The sequence below is a fragment of the Lagenorhynchus albirostris genome, chromosome 1 (genome assembly GCF_949774975.1).
Source record: "Lagenorhynchus albirostris chromosome 1, mLagAlb1.1, whole genome shotgun sequence".
Classification (NCBI taxonomy): domain Eukaryota; kingdom Metazoa; phylum Chordata; class Mammalia; order Artiodactyla; family Delphinidae; genus Lagenorhynchus; species Lagenorhynchus albirostris.
In genome coordinates, this window is record NC_083095.1 from 92,052,969 (window position 1) to 92,074,722 (window position 21,754).

A 21,754-nucleotide genomic window follows, 5' to 3' on the forward strand; every position below is an offset into this window, starting at 1 on the left:
TGTAATTTTAGGCACTGCAGTTGAAGGAAGTACTATATCCAAAATAAAGGAAGGCAATATAATACTACAGCTATCAAACTACATCTGCTTCATTCTTTAAATCCTAGTAGACAAACTAGGGTTTCCCCCCAAATGGATAAAATAAAACCTTTGGAAACCAGGTCACATAGTTACGTTAGGTTTATTTGGTCATAGATCATCTCATTCACTCCTCCTAAGTTAAACAGAGTACTGAGTTAAACAGAGCAGATATACCCAACTTATAGATAAAGAAGATGAGGATAAGAAAGGTTTGTAAAACTACACAATAAGTACTGAAGTTAGTACTAGAATCCCAGGCTTCTGATACCTAGGGTCTCAAGTTTTTGGATACCTAAATGTTTAACTTTTTCTTTTAAACTTATAGACAGAACTCATTCCCCGGGGCCTTGGTCAACACAGAAAGATAGTCATGATGCTGAGATCCCCAACCTTAAATTAATTAGTCATCATAAAGATGCATGTCTAAGAACTTTTCACAATAATCAGTTGGCCAAAACGCCACAACTACTTTTGCAAAACGATTTAAACCCTTTTTTTATACTGTAAAATAAATATCCCCAGGTTTTGTTTTACCTTTTTAAGTGCTGTGGGCCGTTTTAGTTTTGCAATTTCCTTTTCTTTTCCTTTTTTCGCTTTAGAGGAAGTAATGTCCAAAGAATTAAAGGATGTCAAACAGGGCTGACCTTTGGTTAAGGGTTTTCTGTTAGTAGAGTCTTTAGTGTGAAAAGAAGCTGCAGTGACCACTAAAAACAAACAAGAACATTAGTTTTACTATTATGGCCAACTCCACATATTTTCAAAATTTCTAATAATAAACCTATAAGAACAACAACAATCCTCTTCTTGTGGAAAACAGACATCATAACAGCAGGAGCAGTATATGGCCGTGCAGTATCCCTCAGATACAGCTCCAAAGAACCATTCTACCTCTGAAATTTCAAAACTCTGTACCTCTCCTTATTCCTAATGAATCTAACAATGACCCTTACATAAGATAAGTAGTCTATCATTCCTCTCCTCATTTCAGCCTGTCAGTAAAGAATGATGATTTTCCCCTCTTAGCTGCACTCTCAGTACTATTCAGCAATTCCTTTATGCCTGATTGATTGTTACCCTCATTCTCCCGTGGATACCACCCATCCTTCAGCAGACCTAGCCTCTAATCTCAATTCTCTTACTCTAGCAGAAAAGCTTTCCTGCTACTTCCCTAAGATGCTTTCCAATATAAACTTCTAAGCCACCTGAGAGGAGGCAGCAGGCATCCTTACTCCCACCGAAGGCTTACCAACCACCTCTTCTCATAATCCCAACTCAGGATTAATTCCTCAAGGATTTTGCTCTCTTACTTTCCCCTTGCATCTTTCAAGTTCCTCCTTGACTTGACCCCTGACTCTTTTCCCTAACTCCCCAAAAGAAGTTAAAAATCTCCTCTATATAAAAGGAAGAAAAAATAGGCAAACTAACAAAACCTCTCCCCTAACTGGCTTCTAAGATACCATCACTCCCCTTTCTTCCTCATTACTTCCCAAATCATTATAATCTGGCCTCCGCCCTACCCACTCTCTTGAAACTGCTATTGCCAAGATCACATAAAACCTTGCAACTGCCAAATCTAACTCTGATTCTTTGCTCTATTCTAGAGCAAAGCAGCATTTGTTACCAAAGACCACATCCTCTTCCTCAGAATTCTATCCTCACCTTTTGTGACATTATGTTCTATTTTTCTCACTCTTTCTCAAACCTGTTTTTCTGGTTCTTCTTCCTTCTGTCTTTTAACTCTGAGCATTCTACAAGGCTTTATCCCTGAACATCTTTTTCCTAAGTTTTATTTCCCCTGACAATCTTATATATTTCCACAGCTACAACAATCATCTCTATTTGAAATTCACTGACTTCTAACCTGAACTGCACATACCTAACTATAAGTTAAATAGGAACCACCAGGACCTCCCTAACCAGCATTTCAAATACAACAGGGCCAGAGTCTGTTCTTCCCAAGAAAATTCTTCTTCCGTGATCCTTATCCTGTTTCGTATCGTCATATACCTAACCCCCACCACAGTCCTCCAAGTCAGAGAGTTTGGAGTCATCTTTGACCTGTTTCCACATTCCATCAATTAAAAAACCCTATTAATTCATTAAAATCCTTTTACATCTCTGCCATAGTCCCGTCCTTCTTTTGGACTTCCCAAGAAAGCTGATTTCTTTGTAATCAACACTTCCCAATTTAAACACTGGTGATAGATTAGAGATTAATCTCACTTCCATCTGTCAAGAATCTTACTCCCCCTTTAAAGCCCAGTCCAAATGCTATCATATATGAAGGCATTTGTAACATACATCCCTGTTGACATAAATCACTCTTTCTTCTATAAGTTCATAAAACTTTGCTGGTATCTTTCCTAAGGCACTGCTTTTTATTAGTTATGTGGGTACGTCTTTCTCTCAGACTAGATTATAAACTCCTTGACCACAGGTATATCTTAATCCTATCTGTAATTCCACAGTTCTTGACAGCACACTTTGCATGTAGATACTTACATTTGTATATATTAATGTGCTAAACAAACCAAAGTTGTAATAATAAGCCACTTGAAGTTATCACAGGTTAACAATCTCTTTCCCAAAATAACTGGCTAAACTTTATTGAATGATTATAACCCAGACGCTCTTCTAAGCACTTTACATGTAACATCTCATTCAATCCTCAAAACAATCCAGAAGCAGGTACTGTATTATCTCCATTTTAATGTAAGGAAAGTGAAGCACAGGAAGATTAAATAACTTGCCAAGGAAAAACATGGAAGAACAGGATTCAAGACACAGCTCAACTCCAAAGCCCCTGCATGCAGCCACTAGACCACACTGCCTCTGGAACACTAACTCAGTTCCATTCCCTAGAGTCCTTTACTCTTAGTGAGATGTTACTGCCACGTCCCTCATCTCAACAGCATGCAACTCTAAAGCTCAGTATGCACTCAATATTATTTTTACTAACAGTTACTCAAAGCTAAGGTTCATACCGGATGTTAACTAGCTACAGGTTTAAACATTTTGCACACAGGATTAAAGTTATAAACTGTTACTTATATTTTTGTTTAAAAACAGTAGACCCTTTACATAGGAACCGAGGAAAGAAAATTCCATTCTTCCCCTCAACATCAGTGCTTTTTGTTGGTGCCTTTCCCTTTCCTTTATCTTATTCCTCATCCTCTAAATACAAAGACTATGAAAAGAAATGAGGGAGCATGTCAAAGGTGCTGAGCTGTAACTCTGACGAGGTTTGTTAAAATATAAATTACTGTTTCAGCAGAAAGCCAGCTCATTTTCTCTCTCCCTCCCTCCCCTCCTTGTCCTTCCTCCCCCCACTTCTCTCCCTCTCTCTCCCTCCCTGTCTCCCTTTCTCTCTCTCTCTCACACACATACACACAAAATCTGATTAACACTCCTATGTTTTCCATTTGGTTTTAAATTGGATAATTTAACAGTTATAGAGCCAAATTACTTGTGGTTCTTATTGACACCTTTGAAGAAGAAAAATTTGGTTGGTTCATAACATATACCAACCGACATTTGAACAGAGACCTGGAGGACCTGATGGAACAAACTATACTGATGCCTGAGGGAAGAGAGTTCCAGGTAAAGGAAAGAGCAAGCACAAGGACACTGAGCTTGGAGCATGTTGGATGTGTCTGTGGAACAGCAAGGGGGCTAACGTGGCTAGAGCAGTGAGTGCCGGGGAGAATGGTGATGAGCGCAGAAAGGTAACAGGAGCAGCTAAGATATGACTTAGGACCCTGGCTTCGCTCCAAGTGAGATGACGAGCTACTAGAGGATTTTGAACTTATATTCGAAAAACAGCGCTCCTTTTAAGACAGACTGGGGGTTAGGGGGAATGAAAGGTAGGTAATAGTTAGGAGGCTACTAGTGGCAGGAGAGAAGCTGCTGAGTGATCAGACTCTGGATTTTTGTAGGTATATATAATTTAGATTAACAGTTTCCAAAATACATTACCAAAGCCAAATAGCAAATTGCCAGGATTAATGATATCACCTGTATATGACAGAGGTCTGGTATTAGTAATTTGCCGTGCTTTCATGGCTTGTTGTTGTTTTTCCAGAGCTGCTAACATGTCCCCCAAATCTAGTTGTACAGGTGTTTTATTCTTTTTCCCAGCTGCCTTTGATAAAGCTTCCTGCAAGGTAAACATGAAAACATTTTTCAGTTTAGTATGAAAATGTGACAATTTAAGATAATTATATTTGTCAGTCTTCCATCCATCCCCCAAAACCTACCAAATAAACTATCATATTTGTTCATAAAAATGAATACATACCTGTAGTTTTTTTTGCTCCATACTTATTTCTGAATATTCTTGAGCTGTGGCAAGGGCTGCTGCTAAAGCTTTCTTCTTTTGACTTTTTGCACGTTTAGGAACTGAGGTTGTAATGGGAATTGGTGTCTGAACTATATTGATTGGTGAGTTCTCAGGTAAATCATCCAACTACGATAACCAGAGAAAAACATTTGTTAGTGATTCCATAAAAGTCTAATCATAAGGAAAGACAATCTAGAATGTGAGATGTTCTACAGTATAACTGGACTAGACTCTTCAGAAGATTCAATTACATAAAGAACAGAGTGAGATGGTGGGATCATTCGAGACAGGGAGACTGGAAAATAATAGAGACAAAACAGCAAAATGCAATAGGTGATAACTGACTGGATCCTGGACTGAAAACAAAATAACTCCAAGGTAAAGTTTTGCAACAACTGGGGAAATTTTAGCATGGACTATAGGGTTTATGATGTCATTTAATTAATGGTATTTCCTTGTCTGTAATGGAACTATGGATTTCAAAGGACAGTGTCTCTGTTCTGGCTATGCTGAGAAGAAATACTAAAGATCAGTACTAAATACAGTGCTTCTTCTATACCATGCTGCCCTGCAAGTCTTTATACTTAGCTGTAATATTTCTTTTCAACATTGCCATAGCTCAAAAGATGTTCAAATATTTTGCTTATCTTTTTTAAAAGAGTCACTTACTACTTTTGAAGAAAGTTTCTGTTGAATATTCTCATCTTTAGCACTTCCATTCTCATTTAGTTCTCGAAATCCGTCTTCATCCTGAAATAGTTCCACGTTTTAAGTAAAAACAGAGTTCAAAGCAATAAACTCTTAAGAACAACATTTATAACGCTTAAGAGTAATGAAATGACAGGGAAGTAATTTTTTAACTCAATATTAAACTATTTAAAGTCAGTCTTAAAAAGGAAATCTCATTTCTCACATGCTAAAACACAGCTAATTTAATTATTCAAGGATGGGGATACATCCACACGTGTCCATCCTTTAGATTTCTGCATCTACTATTCCATTTTTATTAATAATTCTACCCTAAGGTGGGTAAGTAAATAAAAAGAAATTCAAAAAGGATTTTATCACATTTCACATAATTTTGAGAAGATTTTAAACAAATGGCTTAGTATGAATTTCATTAATATATTCCCTGTCCCATTACTACATACACCAGTCAATAACATTAAAAGTTAAAAAATAAATTCCCTATTCAAAGTAATTTCTTAACCAATATCCTCCTTTACACTGAAATTTATATCTATTATTTTTAACTAAATATAAGTATGGAACCAATCATATGATTAAGTGCAAATAAAAAATCTGCCACATGTACTGTTCTTGATACACTACTTGAACTGAAGCCTCAAGTCCTTTAGGTCAATTACTAAGCTTATCTAACATATTATTCATCTGAAGCCTCTGACCTCAAGCATATTTAAACTCCATCTATTAACTCATTTTATAAAAACTATATAACAAAAATGAGTTACCTGGGATGTTTGTTCACCATCTTGACACAATCAAATTCTACTCATTCTTTTTAAAACCTATTCCAAATGTTATCCCTATCCTGCCTCAAACCCAAAGGGACTTATTTCTCCTTTCAACTTCAACCACACCCAAGAAGTATCAGGTGTGTACATGTCTACATTCCTCTATTACACAGCAACCTCCCTAAGGGTAGTGTGTTTATTCACCTTAATGTATCATGCAGAGCACCTTACTTTAAACATACAATAGGCCTCCAATGAGCACCAGTTAGATGAATAATAGAAACATTGCAATTAGAATATAAACTGTCTGCCTATGAGAAAAAGTAAAATAGCCTTTTATCTTCCTTCTTCAAGACTCCCCTGGCTAGCAGCACAAATTGACTAGATTGAACTGTTCAAATTTGAAAACTTAACAAATAGATTCAGCAAACATAATAAAAGTTAGGAAGAAAGTTTCAAACTAGGTGAAGTCCACATAAAACTAAGTTCTACCTCCATATGTTACCTCAAAATGAATACTCACGACAAAAATTTATGAAAATAAACATTAATAAAGTTAATGTTAGACTAACTATATATAACCAAGACAAAAATGACAAGACAAATACATCTAAGTAACTTACAATCTACTTGCAGTCACATGTTAAGACATAAAAAGTACTTATCATAATGTAAGAAAAATTAATTAATTTCTTAATGGCAATAATTGTACTATAACAATATACAGTTTGAAAAAATACCTCAAAATATAAAGACTCGGAATTTGGGTCGCCTCTATGACATTGACTGGGGTTTAACTGCTTATTATCTTGTCTCTTTTGCAAATTCTGTCTTCTTTCTGAGGAAGTACTATGTCCTCGGCATCTGAATCCAACCTAAATAAACCCCGGGGGGGGGGGAATATGTTACTTTTAAGTAAAATGTTTTATTGAAGTATAACATACAGAAATGTACCCCAAAGTATACAGCACAACGAATTTTCATAAAGTGCATAACTTATTACAAAAGGTTAAAACTTTTGACAAATAAGGTCATTATAATGAAAATACAAAAATGTGATAATTAGTGCATGTTACTTTTTTCCCTTGTGCGTGAACGTTTATATCAACTTTATTTGTAATGCCAAAAACTGGAAACCCAGATATCCTTCATTGGTAGAGTAAACTCACTGTAGTATATGCATCCTATAAAACAGCAGTCAGTCATGAAAAGGAACAAACTACCGAAATACCCAATAATCTGTATGAATCTCCAGAAAACGATGCAAGTGAAAAAAAGCCAATCCTGAAAAGACTGTATGAGTTCATTTATACAACATTCTTGAAATGACAAAACCATAAAAAGGGGGAACAGATTAGTGGATTCTAGGGGTTAAGGAGAGGCTGGTGGGGAAGGGAAGGGGGAGTTTGGCTATAAAAGGGCAACATGAGGGATCCTTGCAGTAATGGATCTGTTTTGAATCGACTATACTGATGTCAATATCAGGGTTGTGATACTGCACTATAGTTGCAAGATGTTATTACCATTGGGAGAAACTGAGTATTACCTTTTTATAAAACTACCGTAGGTCTTTTAATATCTGTAGTTTTATTGTTTTTTAATTCCTAGGAAATACTAAACATTTTAAATCTTGTTTATAAGAAAACAGATTTAAAAGAATAAAATTGTCATTCAATCACATAAATTATTATTATTCTATTGACCCATTTGCAAAATGTTCAACTGTCATAAAAGCAAGAAAAAAACACATTAAGCACTTTAAGAATCTTAAGACAATCAAGTTCCCTCTCTTAAGTACCTAATGCAACTTAGATGAAATGCCTCTGAACCACGACACCTAGATAAGATGTGAAAAGTATGATCCTCTTTACCAGTTACCCAAGAATTCTTACAATATACAGAACTTGAAGCAGACCTGGACTGAAGGTGCTGTTGTATAGACTTTGGATTATTAAATCAAAAATATGCACACAAAGACCTAGAAGCACCTAGCAATTCCCATGCTAAGCAACTGGTCTAAAAAGACTTGCTGATAAGAAACATAATTTTTTTTTTTTTTTTTAAGAAACAGAATTTTTATACTCTCTTGGGAAGTAGGCTGTATGGCAGAACTATAGGCCAGAAGATAGTCATATAGCAAATGTAATCTTCCTTAGAATATGCACAATGGGGCTACTTCCTATAACCTATAAGTATCTGTTAAGAAACTTGATAATTTGTCAGGTACCCAACAGTTCCCTGGTTTTAAATATTTACCTCATTTTAAAATAAACTCATGAACATGGATAGAGAGAGAGACAGAGGAATACATATGTGATGAAGCAAATTTCTGTAAAATCTTCGATAGCATCAAGCTAGTAGCTGTATGAATGGTCTCTATAAAATTGCTTCAACTTTAAGGTCTGTTTAAAAATTTTCATAATAAAATATATTTTAAATTGGCTCATAAAAAGCAGCTCATACAAGGATGCTAAAACAAATGCAATTTACAATGTCTAGGTACTAAAGAAACAACTGAATTCACATAAATTATTAACACTGAAATGAAAACCAATAATCAAGCCCCAATATTGGGATGAATAGAAGCAAGAGAATAATTCTTGAGTAGAACTCTTCATTTCTTTATACAGTCACTATCACGAACAAGTAAATGTAAACCTGCCCTCCAAACAGCATAATAATTATATCAAAATGTAAGCCCTGGGCTTCCCTGGTGGCGCAGTGGTTGGGAGTCCGCCTGCCGATGCAGGGGACACGGGTTCGTGGCACGGTGCGGGAGGGTCCCGCATGCTGCGGAGCGGCTGGGACCGTGGGCCATGGCCGCTGGGCCTGCGCGTCCGGAGCCTGTGCTCCACGGCAGGAGAGGCCGCAGCGGTGAGAGGCCCGCGTACCGCAAAAAAAAAAAAAAAAAAAAGAAAAAAATGTAAGCCCTGTTGTAAACCAGCCTTAGTATATATGCATTAATGTTGTTACAAACATAAAAACAATTTTTTAAAAAAATAAATGCAACATGATTCTTGTACTTGGACACATAAAGTTCCAGGATTAAGTTAAAACCCCCAAGCTAATGGTCCCAACAAAGTTCATGAGGACCAAATATGCAAGTATTTCAATTACCTCCTGGAATGAACTAATAACTCCCCCTTTTAAAAAAATTCTTCTAAGAAAAAAGAGTTTTGTTGCTAGAAAGTGGGCATAGGGAACAAAGCAGAAACTACAGCTACAACTACATATTAAGATTCTTAAATGACTAGCACAAAATCAGTATCTAAAGATTCAGGTGTTTATATTCCACTTACATAACAAAAAAGAAAAATAGTAGAAACTGACAAATGAGGAATATGTACAAATTTATTTTCAGAAAATTATACAATACTTCTGAAGAACACAAAAAGGTAACTCAAAAATAAGAAGACAAGGGACTTCCCTGGCGGTCCAGTGGTTAAGACTCCTCCCTTCCAATGCAAGGGCCCTGGGTTCAATCCCTGGTCTGGGAACTAAGATCCTGCATGACGCACTGCACGGCCAAAAAATTAAAGAAAAAAAAAAAAAAGCAGGAAGACATTTTTTTTCTAGAAAGATGCCATATCATAAAGGTAATCCATTCTCCCTAAGTTGATAGATTAGTTTAAAAACCAATGGAACAAAACAGAAAATCTGGAAACAGATTTCAATATATATGGAAATTTAATAGGTGATAACGGTAGTTATCTCAAATAGGTGAAGTAATGGACTTGTCAATAGATGGTGCTGGGAGATTTAGGTAGCCCCTTGAAAAATACAAAATAGGACCCATATCTCACAACACCCACCAAGACGAACTCTAAATGGAATAAAGATTTAAATGTAAAAAAAACACAAGAGCATAAACACATTGGAGGAAAACAGGCAAAATCCTTTATAAAAATAAACTTCTTAATGCTATTTAAAACAAACTTGTATATGGCAATAATAATAAGCAAAGTCAAAAATGAAAATCTAGCAAAATATTTTCAACTCATATTACAGACTACCGGCTCCCAGAAATTTAAAAAATTTGATAAGAGCTTGATCAAATTGATTTAAAAATGTACACAGGGAATTCTCTGGCAGCCCAGTGGTTAGGACTCGCACTTCCACTGCAGGGGGCTTGTCTTCAATTCCTGGTCAGGGAACGAGACTCCCACAAGGCACACGGCCCAAGAAAAATAAAAATTTCTAAATTAAAAAAAATTTTTTAATGTACAAAAACAAAGAAATAGATCAAGATACAAAAAATGGTCAAAGAGTATGACAAGTTCACAGAAAAGTACAAACGGCCCTTAAACATATGGAAAGATACTCAACTACTTTAATACACTATTCCTCCCTCACTGGCACAAATCCAAAATCTTGAAAACACATGATTACTGAGGCTACTTGGAAATAAGCACCCTCCACATTATCGGTGAGAATGCAAAATGGTACAATCTGGTGTTATTTACCAAATAACAGAAATGACTTTATCTTTTCACTCAGCAATACCTTATCTAGGAATTTATTCTATTGCTATACACACAGATTTCTAATTAATACTGCAGCACATCTATTAACAGCAGTAGTTTACAAATAATTCAAGTGTCCAACGACAGGACTTCAGAAATTAACAAGGATATATCCATACAACATTAGGAGTTGTTAAAAAAAAAAAACTCTGGGAAAATACACAGATATAGGGAAGAGAAGAAGACAAGTGGAGACGGTAAAAATGAGATTGTTCATTGTATAACCTTTTCCATATACTTTATTTTTCAACCTATTCACAAAATAAAGCCATTTTTAAAAACTTAAGTTTTTACATTCTGTCCCTCATTTACAATTAAGGGTACATCACAGTATAGAAAAAATCTGCTGTTTCAAATGTTAAAACACTGATAAAAACATTAAAAAGCACTGCATTGTACAGTAGTTAAAGCAGCATGGTACAGGTGCAAAAACCTGAAAAATGGAACAAAAAAGCCCAGAAACAGGACCCAAGACATAAGAAATTAGCAAATGACTAAAAGGGCAGCACAAATCAGAAAAAATAATGGATTACAATGTTAAGACAACTGGTTTACTGTGAAAATAGACCTCATTATGTTGTACCATGCATCAAAAAAAAACCTCAGATAAAAAAGTTTTGAAAACATTACCCTGTAAAAAAGAAGCAGAAAATACAAGTGAATATTTACTAGATTTCTAAAAGACTTTTTAAGCCTAAAAACAATCAGAAATTGCAAAGGGGGAAAATATTTTGACTTAAAAGAAAAAAAAGGTTCTGCATATCAAAAATCAAGCTACACACTTAAGAAAAGTATAACAAAGCCTCAGAAGTAGAAAACACACACATTGTTCAACATCTGGCTCCAGTTCTTTTGGAATGAAGGGAGACAAAATAAACAAACGTTTATGCGTTTCTATAATTGAAAGTTTTGTGTTTTTTCACCATTCTGCATCAGTTTTGAGGCAGAGATAAAACGTTTTTCTGTATCAGTATTATTTCCTCTCTAGTGGGCTACTGATACCAAAAGTACCAATAATGAGACTGCAAACTTGGCAGGTCTAGCAGTTACGATTTCAATATAAAATTTCAGTCCTTAACCAAACATTCCGTAGATTTTGTTTATCTAATCTATACGAACAAGTCTTGTTTTAGCTCTTTTGTTTTTAATCAAATAAAGCTAGACTGCCTCACAAGCCTGCCACAAACAACAATGACTCATTTTTGCAATAACCATAGGGAAGAGGGCATTATTCTACTTGCTTTCCCGACAGCCTAATTAACATTAGGGTACATCTGAAGTACTTCATTTCAGGGAAGCAAAGGCACACCAGCAAGTATTCGGTTTCCTCAATCCATTAGTAACTTACTCTCATTTCAGTTCATCCAGATCTATTCATATGGTAACTTTAATTCCTTAACTAGATTTAAGGAATCCAGGAACCCTATCTAAAAATTAAAAAGGAAAAATACTGACCAATTAACACCTCCCTGATTTCACAGACAACCAACACAGGAAGACAATTATTGGAAGTTCGTAGCAGTATGTAACTCGCTCTGCTGTACTGCAGCTAGGTCTTGCTCCCCAAGACCAGGAAGCTGCCCCGTCTGGCCACATTATGGCAGAGGCAGCCATCACTATGGTACTGCAACAAGCACCGAGTATGGCTTGTGGTGTTTATAGTCAACTAAAGACACGTGGACAAGGCTACAGTCCTAAAGTTCAAAGAATCAGTATTTGAGGTATTAAAATGCTTTAAATTTTTTATATGGATAAGAAACAGTCACAGAAGATGAAGCAGGACTGGAGAATATTCTTTTTTAAAATTATAAAATATACAAATATATTTCTTAAATATAGAAAAGTAGAAAATGGTACAATATACATCCCACCTACATTCAACATCTTGCCATTTTGTTTCATTATTTAAATAATAATTTTATTGGTTAAGCCATTTAAAAGTTACAGATATCATGTTATTTTAAACACCACAATATGTATCACCAAAAATTAAGGACACTGCCCTTCAAAACCACTGTACCATTTATAATAATGCATCTCACACTACTCAAATTTCTCCAACCTAATCCAAATTACCTGTGAATTATTTCTTTGTTCAGCCTGCCTTCCACCTCTAGAAAATGTCTGATTTTTTTCCATCCAAGGTTTTTTCTGAGTTGCCTGGCAAGTTACACTGGACCAATTTACACCACCTGTAATAAATGAGATTTTAAAATATAAAGATGTCAAAACCTAAAGGGCCCCCTAACTTCACATACTGAAACTCAGTCACTATAAATGTAATACTGAAAATTTTTCCATAAACTTTAAGTGGTATTCCAGTTCTTAGTAATACAAGTTGTCATCTTTCAGAATACCTCTAGCTGGAATTTTCTCAATTTCATCAACAAAACTATACTTTCAAATTAACCTGAATTTCCTTGGAAGATTTCTAATTTTTCTGCAGCATCAGCAAGCTTCATGCTTAAAAACAAAGCTGTGACATGGACAAAGAAGAAAGTATAGCAAAAACACTATGCAGAAAGTAAGTACCTGCACATATAGATGATTCCACATGCTAAAAATAGAAACAAAAAAGACAATTATTTTCCGCTTAAGAGTAAACACCATATACCTTGCAAAACATTTCATAATTCCATCTAGTGTGAAGCATGCTTATTATAATCTTCGAAAAAATACTTCTGCATAAATGAGTATTCTTATATTAATAATAAAACATACAAAATACATTTTTAACCATCCTATTATTATAGGAATTGTTCATGAAAATAGATACTTCAGCTTTAGCAGAGGACACAAAGATAATACTGACACAGATGACTGATGAGGAAATCAAAGTAATGCCACATACACTGATGGTGCTAGAATCAGGATTTCTCAAAGCCCCAGCTGCAGGTTGGTTGTTGCTGTGTTTGGGACTGCAGTAGCCACTATCACTGTCAATGTCAGCTTCACTAGCCCCCTGCTCACTAGAGGATTCAGCAGTAGGGTGGGATGCTCTTCTCCTCCTGCCTTTGGCCTTCCAGAGCATCGTGGCAGAGCTCTCTGAGAGAGATTTGTTAGCGATGTCTGATGGGAAATCTGTAAGGCAAGGAAAGTGTGACAACTCTTTTTGAGGACAAGTTGATCAATTCTTGTTATCATTAAAATTGTAAGAAAACAAAGATACCTAACTTTGTAAACAGAGAAAACAGGTGAAAACTTTTGAAAAGATCATCAAAAGGTAAGCTGTTCCTGAGAAGTTGGTTTATAAAATGTGTTTAGTATGAAAAGAGAATATTTGTATAACTAAAATATTTGCATAATTAGTATTACAGAATAATTAAAACAAACCACCATTACCTATTTTAAGAAATAGAACATCACCAATCCTTTGAAGTCCACTGCATGCCTCCTCCACCACTGCATTCTCTTTCTCCCTCAGAGGTCGCCACTATTCTGAATTGTGTTTACCATTCCTTCACTTTTTAAACTAGATTTACCAAGGATTTTTGTATTCCAAAAACATAAATCATATACTTCTGCAGTTTTAGCTTTATTAAAATGAAATCATACTGTCCATATTCTTCTATGACTTGCTTCTCCCTGCTGCTACCTCCTCCTCCAAACAGTGACTGGTTTTGAGATTCTGATGCATGTGGCTGTAATTCATTAAGGTCACTGGAATCTAAAATGTCTGTGTATGAATATACCAAAATGCATTTATCCTTTGTACCACTGATGGGACACCTGGGTTGTTTTGGGGTTTTGCTATTAACAACAATACTGCTGTAAACATTCTTATATAGACATATAAGTGTGTGTGTGTGCACGTGAAGTTTCTCTAAGATTATTACTGCTAGGCCTTAGGGGATACACATAATATTCAACTTTGCTTGGTAATGCCAAATCATTTTTGAAGGTGGTTAAAACAGTTTACACTCTAACAGCAGGATATATATATCCCCACTGATGCACATATTCACCAAATACTTGACACTGTCCTCTAGGCTATAATTTTGGCCCATTGTTGGGTATAAAAAGATGGCTCATTGTGGGTTTTAATTTGCATTTTTCTGCTTAATAACGAGATTGAGAATCTTTTCTCATGGTTTTAGCCACTCACATTTTCCTTTCTGTAAAATACTTGTTAATTTTACTTTTGGTTTGTTTGACTTCTGCCTATTTTTCTAAGTTGCCTGTTTCTCATTTTTGTATTTCACAAATTGTAATTACAAGACATTAAAAAACCTCTTACAATCTCCTAACCTATCACAAATATTCCTTTTTCCACAAGACTTTTTTCACATACACAATTTTTTCCATATGTAATTTTTATACAGAACCAATATAATTTTTGAGTTGCACTGTTTAATATTATGTTCTTCATTAATTATAATATATGAAGGCCCCAAATTATTCCACTGAGTGGATGTCCTGGAGACTTCTTTTGACTTGTTGCCCATTACTGGACATTGAGAAGTTTTCAGTGGTTTTTTTTTTTGGTGCTGCTGCAGTGTACACACCTTTAATCAAACAGTTCCTTTTCTTTCTAGGGGGAGATTCCACTTGGATACATTCACCTGAGTAGGACAACTGGGTCCAAATATTCCTATAGCTCTACCAAACTGTTTCAGCCCCTTGGCAGCACTGCATTCCAGGGGCCCTGAGCACAAGGTGGGATCATTTTCTTATTGATTCCTATGAATTCTTTATATGTCCTCACACTAATCCTTTGTCAGTTACATGCATGGTAAAAATCTTTTCCAAGATTTGTGCCTTGTTCTTTCACTCACGCTTGATAAACAGAAATTCTTAATTTTAGAAATAGTTCTCTCCATGCAATCATAAAGATATGTGCTATATTTTCTACTACATGTGGTTTTCCCATTTAAGCCCTTAATCCATCTGGAATAGATTTGCATGATGTATATGTTAGGGGTCTGTGATGCTATCTTTGTCATTTTCCTTATATGTGTTTCTGGGCTCTCTGTTCTGTTTGATTTTCACATACTGAATTTTATATACTATATTTTTGTATAAGCCTATAAAAAATAAAATGGCTTAATAGGTCTTGATATCTAGAGGAAAAGTTATTTTCCAGGGATGTCTTGGCCAGTGCTCCTTTATTTTAGAATTAGTTTGTCAAGTTCCAAAAAAATCCCCACTGGAATTTTTTTTTTTTAGTAAATTTATTTATTTTATTTTTGGCTGCATTGGGTCTTCATTGTTGTGTGTAGGCTTTCTCTAGTTGTGGTGAGCAGGGGCTACTCTTCATTGTAGTGCACGGGCTTCTCACAGCGGTGACTTCTCTCATTGCAGAGCATGGGCCCTAGGCGCGCGGGCTTCAGCAGTTGCGGCGCGAGGGCTCAGTAGTTGCGGCTCGCGGGCTCTACAGCGCAGGCTCAGTAGTTGTGGCACACGGGCTTAGTTGCTCCGTGGCATGTGGGATCTTCCTGGACCAGGGCTTGAACCTGTGTTCCCTGCATTGCCAGGCGGATTCTTAACCACTGCACCAGCAGGGAAGCCCACCATAGGAATTTTGATTAGAACTGCATTGAATCTATAGACTAACTTAGGGGGAAAATGCCATTTGCAACATCAAATTGTCCTGAATGAGCATGCTCTTTATTTTTTTTAAATGTCCTATAATAAAGTTAGAGTTTTCTGCATCAATGTCTTATTATCTTTCGTCAGGTTTATGCCAGAAACTGTATTTTTGTTGCTACTGTAAATAATATCTTTTCTTAAATTTTGTTTGTTGGCAGCACACTGAAATGGAATTAATTTTTGTATATTATCTTGTATCTAGCCATGTTACTAAACTCTTAAATAATATGAGCTTGTGTTCAAGAGTAAAAAATTCTTACAAATTCCTTTAAAATTGTCATTCTACCTATAGTTGATACCAATTAATCCTGATAACTTAAAAACAAACTAAAGAATAAGAATACTGATAGAAGGTATAATCTTCTACTCAAATTATATCTTCATCTTTTCACTTTCTAATTCTTGTGCTTCAGAAGGCTGTCTTTGTGGACACTTAATGAGCAAACCAAAGACGTTAGGGTAAATTTTTAAAGCAGTTCCAGGGTTCAAAGCATGTAGAAATGGGTCACTATGTCTAGGAACAACCAAAACATAGAAAATTTTGTCATATATTACCTTGTGACTCTTTTCCATAGCCACTCCAACCATTTGTCAGTCTGTTAATCTCATCGCTTTACGCCCTACAAATCACACAATGACTGCACTATCAGCAAGATTGTTTTTTAACTGATTCCCAAATCCTTTCTTGCCCCTAACAGACCTAAGCAATTGTAAAAGGAAACTGAATAGACGTCCAACAGAAAAGGTACAGTCCAAATGAAAGAATGTATGTGCCACCTAATTCATTTTAAGCCAGACAGCATTTTTGTGAAAACTATAGGGGGTAAAAAGCAAATACGCCTTTGAACAGATCTAATTCCTAGCCTTGGATCATTAATAAGGATTTCCTTAATCACAATGGGTGTAGAGTAGAAGACGGCCATCTACTCTACAGCTATTAGGCTGAGACCTGAGATACAAAATGAAATTTCACAATATAAACTGGAAAATAGCAAGAATATTTTAAGACTATTTATTAATTCCTATCTATTAGCAGGATAAAGCTTTGTAATTTAATGCTTATACAGTCCTCTAAAACACTTTTGACAAAATGATATCCAACTAGTCCAAAATATTTACTTTTTTGAGGATATAGGTATCACTCATACATGTGGTTCAGATCTACACTAAAATACAGTGCAGAAAACTTGGTAACTAATTCTATAAAGATATTATAGGATGTTAGGATGTTCTAAAAAGGATTTTAATCTAGTTATAAAACACGTACAATTCTGATTTCTACCAAAATGAGTCCCTCAAATTTCTATAATATCTGCAAAATTCCATCTCTGACTTCTGAACTGCTCCACTACTATAAGGGGATAAGGAAACATCAAATCCTGCTCAAAACTGTACATAAGCCAGCATGCAAGTTGAAAGAACATTAAGGACATGGACTGTGAGAATTTCACAAAGTGGCAGGATAAACGGATGAAAGCCTAGAATCCTAAGAAGTGGCAGAGTCCATGGAGTTCCCTTGTGGCCTACTGGTTAGGATTTGGAGCTTTCACTGTGGAGGCCCGGGTTCGATCCCTGGTGGGGGAACCATCCTGCTTGCTTTGCAGCATGGCCGAAATACAAAAAAAAAAAGTGGTAGAGTCCACAATTATAAAGTCAATGCATGACAACAGATGAAAATCAGTGATGTATACAGACATAGAGAACAGACTTGTGGTTGCCAAGGGGAAAGGGGGATGCAGGAGGGATGGATGGGGAGAGTTTGGGATTAGCAGATGCAAGCTATTATATATATAGAATGGATAAACAACAAGGTCCTACTGTACAGCACAAGAAACTATATTCAGTATCCTGTGATAAACCATAATGGAAAAGAAAACAAAAAAGGATGTATATGTATATATAACTGAATCACTTTGCTGCACAGCAGAAATTAACACAACATTGTAAATCAACTATACTTCAATAAAATAATTTTTTTTTTTTGGCCTTGCCATGTAGCATGCGGGATCCCCAACCAGGGATCAAACCCATGCCCCCTGAAGTGGAAGCGTGGAACCCTAACCACTGGACCACCAGGGAATTCCCTCAACAAAATAATTTTTTTTTAAAACCTATAACGTATATATGTAAGAAATCTTGCCTTACCAGTTTGCTGTGAAGCGTCTACCAGTAGCACAATTTTTGATCGGTTATCAGGACCTGCTGCATTTGTCTCTTTCTGAGTAGCTACATTTTTCACCAGTGGCCTTTTGCTTTTTATGTGCTGTTGTAAAAGCTGTTGCTGATTGAAGTAAAAAAAAAAAAAAACTTAAGATCTTATTCAATGTACTAAACATTATAAAATACACATCCTTTATAAAAGATACTTAAATGTAGGCTACAAATTAGTGACTCCCAACCCATGAGGAAACAGGGTTACTGTGTTAGGATTTCATGAAATTATCTGCAGCCAATGATAACAGGGTAAATAATGTATTATACACACATTTATATACTACTTTCAAATAACAATTAATATTACTATAATAAAATATAAATTCATTTTGTCATTTGCATTTTTAGTTTTCTCAATCAATATCTAATAAACAATAAGAGTATAATCATGTCAAATTAGGAGTTGCAAATTTTTATTTAAAAGGGTAATAAAAAGGATGGTAACTTATCCAAAAGAGAAATTTTAGCAATGAATTACAAAAGAAATTTCTGCTTGAGAGTTTAAAAAGAAAATATTAAAAAGCTGATCCTTTCCTTCATTTTTAAAAATATGGGTATTCATCACTTAATAGTAATTTATACAACTCCAAATTTAACTTCTTAGATTCAAGTGCTGGAAATGCACTCTGAGAAATCACGTTACTTCAAACTCTGAAAGTTATATACTATTGTCTTCTTTTCATTCTCAGAGGTCCCAAAAGGATTTCCCTTGATCCAGAATGTTTCCATGAACAAAGACTAAAATGCTTTTCAAAGCAACTTCTGCTGCTTGTTTGTATTTTAATCTGTTAAAAGTATGCCAGAAGACAGCAAAGCCTTTTCACCAAAGAGGCTAGGCTAATGGAATCTAGGAAAGCATCAACTCCCTGACAATAACAGTCATAAAATGCATCTAATCCCTCTGCCTTCCATTAGCTCAAAAGTGCTGAAAAGAAACATGGTTTTTCTTCTTATGTGCTTTGATATCATGGCCTCAATAGAAAAGTAACCTTTTAGTTAAGAAACAGTCACCTAGATTAATCCTCCTGTGATTTCAAGGCCTTTGTGTCTTTTTTTTTAATTTAGTCAAAGGCTGGTGCTGACAAAAGGTCATTTCCCATATTTATCTTTAATTTTCTTTAGCCCTGGGAGACCTTGTATTCACATAATAAAGCATCCCTTGAATAACAAAGTGCTATTCCTACTAAAAATTGACAGAACAGAAACAATGAAGTTGAAGAGACAAATGTTCTTTTCCATAACATCTCCTGCTTATTTCTGAAGACTGAAATGTCTTGATGCGCATTAGCCACTCAACACTGCTAGCAAAGGACCCAAACTAATCACTTATTAAAACTGGTGTCACTATGCAATTTTTATCACTAAATTAAAATACTTTGGAAATATCTGTGCATTATGCTTATGTAAACTCTCTGAAGGAAGTGGAAGATGACTGTAAATCATATCACCATTTAAGAATGAGGACCAAAACTAATGGAAAAAAGATTATTTTATAAATGCTAACACCATTGACTGTTTTTTAAAAGGTAAATTCAGGATTAAAGGCTAATCAATACAAGTAGCAAATTACTTATACTATTACTAACAAGAGAAATATCAAACACAAAAGCCAATCAAATTCAGTCACTTACTTTTGGTACCACTGGTCCTCTATTACTGTTTCTGTTTCGATGACCAGATAACGGGAAGACCTGTCCAAGCTGATTTGGACGCTCAGTGCATTCTGCAGTTATAGTATTGACAGTATTTGCAGCCTGAAAAGTATTGGAGTAAGGTGCAGGAAAAGGATGATAGAAACCCATAACTTGGGCACATGGTGCTGGCATCAGCTGATAATATGTATACTCCGTAGAAACAGGTGGCTGAGCAGATATAATGGGGTAAGCAAGGTATGGTCCAGCAGGGTTTGGATTAGGCTGTTGCCATCGTATATCATTGTTATATAATGGAAACTGTCTGTAAAATCAAATCAAAAAAGAAAAAAATCTATTGACATGTATGTCTAAAAGTAATGCTAAAACAAAATCTCAACGTGTTTTAATAAAAGAAAAAACAGTACAAAACAGTAGCCTCATAGTAATTCTGAAAGAGATAAAATTACCGTTTTATAAATTTCCTTGCTATAACTAGAGATTTTTATGTACATGTAATAACAATTTAATTGACAGTAAAAAGGAATTCAACCTGATAGTTTACTGCATTCCAAAATTTAAAAATTTTGGTACGGACCTTTCTCATTTGTAACTCTCCCCTCAACCTCCTCAAGGTATTTCTGCTTAAAAGTTAAAACACCTAGTTGCTGAATCTGCCACTAAAGGCAGTCCAAAGTTCCCATCCAATGGTAACAACTGTGACAGTCTTCCGCGAAAAGCAGGGTAAGGTGATCATTGTGTAAGGTGATCTTTACAACGGGTGTTTGATTCTTCCACCTCCCATTCTTTAGCTCAGGCCCACAGCCTCCTACTCCTCTACCATACTCCCCTAACCACCTGGCCAAGTCCAGCTCTTTCCCTGGCTCCCCTCCTTGGCAATGGAAGCAGGCACCAGGTCCAAGGGAAAGAAGAGAAGAAAAAGGCAAGCTTGTTCACTACCATCTATCTCCAGCATTAGAGTTCTCCTAGTGCAATCCCTTCCTATAAAGCACCAGTCCTTCCTGTCTCAGCAATTCTCCTTGCAGACAGTTGCTGTTGACAAATGAGGGGTCATAGGGGGCTGGAGTACAGAGCTTTTCCTCACTATTCCATGACAAAGCAAAAGGGAAAAATACTCCCTGCCACAATTCTAAAAATATTTTCAAATAATCTGATGGCTGGCTTACTCATGAATTCTCAAAGATTATTTGGTAAGGTAAGAAAAATTAAATTTATCATACTGTACACTTGGCCACTTTGTCAAATACAGAATAGTATTTTTAATCTAGTTTACAAATCACTTCAAACATAATCCAATACAGGTCAAAGATTTTTAATATAATGTTAACTTGACTCAATTGAGAAGACTCCTTTAGCTTCTACTGTTTGCCTAATGCCCAAAACTATTAAGAGTTTTAGACTATTAACTTGAATATTTAATATCTGAGACAGTAATTTAGTGATCCGTTATCTCATACAACCAGAATTTCTCAAAGAATGTGCCTGGGCACACTAGTGTGCCACAATGGTTATAGACGTCTAGAAATATTGATTGCCTTAGCCCTCAGGGGTGGCTGGGCAAAGGCTAGAGCCTAGTCCCCTCATCCATTTATCCCAGAGTGCTGGAGAAGTACAATTTTTTGTGTGTGATATAACTTGAAAGAGGCTGAAAGTACTTTTATACAGCAATAAAATGAACGACACCAATGAAATGCTAATCATTCAGACAGTCTAAGCAGGGTTAGAAAGGCTATCATGACTATCACAAGGTACACCCTGAACACTAGGTCACACATTATCTAAACTGTAAGCATTTTGCTACATCACCCTGTGACTACAGCACAGAAGCTAAATTTAAACTACAATCAGAGTCTAAACACATATATGCTACCTAGACACAAA

At 35.7% G+C, this 21,754-nt stretch overlaps 1 protein-coding gene across 1 annotated transcript in view; it reads right to left on the bottom strand.

Moving 5' to 3' along the window:
• Window positions 1–21,754, bottom strand: part of SECISBP2L (SECIS binding protein 2 like) — a 62,404-nt gene that overhangs the window by 32,587 nt on the left and 8,063 nt on the right. Inside the window, exons 3-12 of the mRNA XM_060149485.1 lie at window positions 19,853–20,177; window positions 18,153–18,288; window positions 13,270–13,499; window positions 12,951–12,975; window positions 12,495–12,610; window positions 6,636–6,770; window positions 5,090–5,170; window positions 4,379–4,546; window positions 4,096–4,237; window positions 616–785 (exon numbers count right to left, since the gene is read on the bottom strand). Coding sequence (XP_060005468.1) covers window positions 616–785; window positions 4,096–4,237; window positions 4,379–4,546; window positions 5,090–5,170; window positions 6,636–6,770; window positions 12,495–12,610; window positions 12,951–12,975; window positions 13,270–13,499; window positions 18,153–18,288; window positions 19,853–20,177 — 1,528 coding nt within the window. The remainder of the gene's footprint in view (window positions 1–615; window positions 786–4,095; window positions 4,238–4,378; window positions 4,547–5,089; window positions 5,171–6,635; window positions 6,771–12,494; window positions 12,611–12,950; window positions 12,976–13,269; window positions 13,500–18,152; window positions 18,289–19,852; window positions 20,178–21,754) is intronic.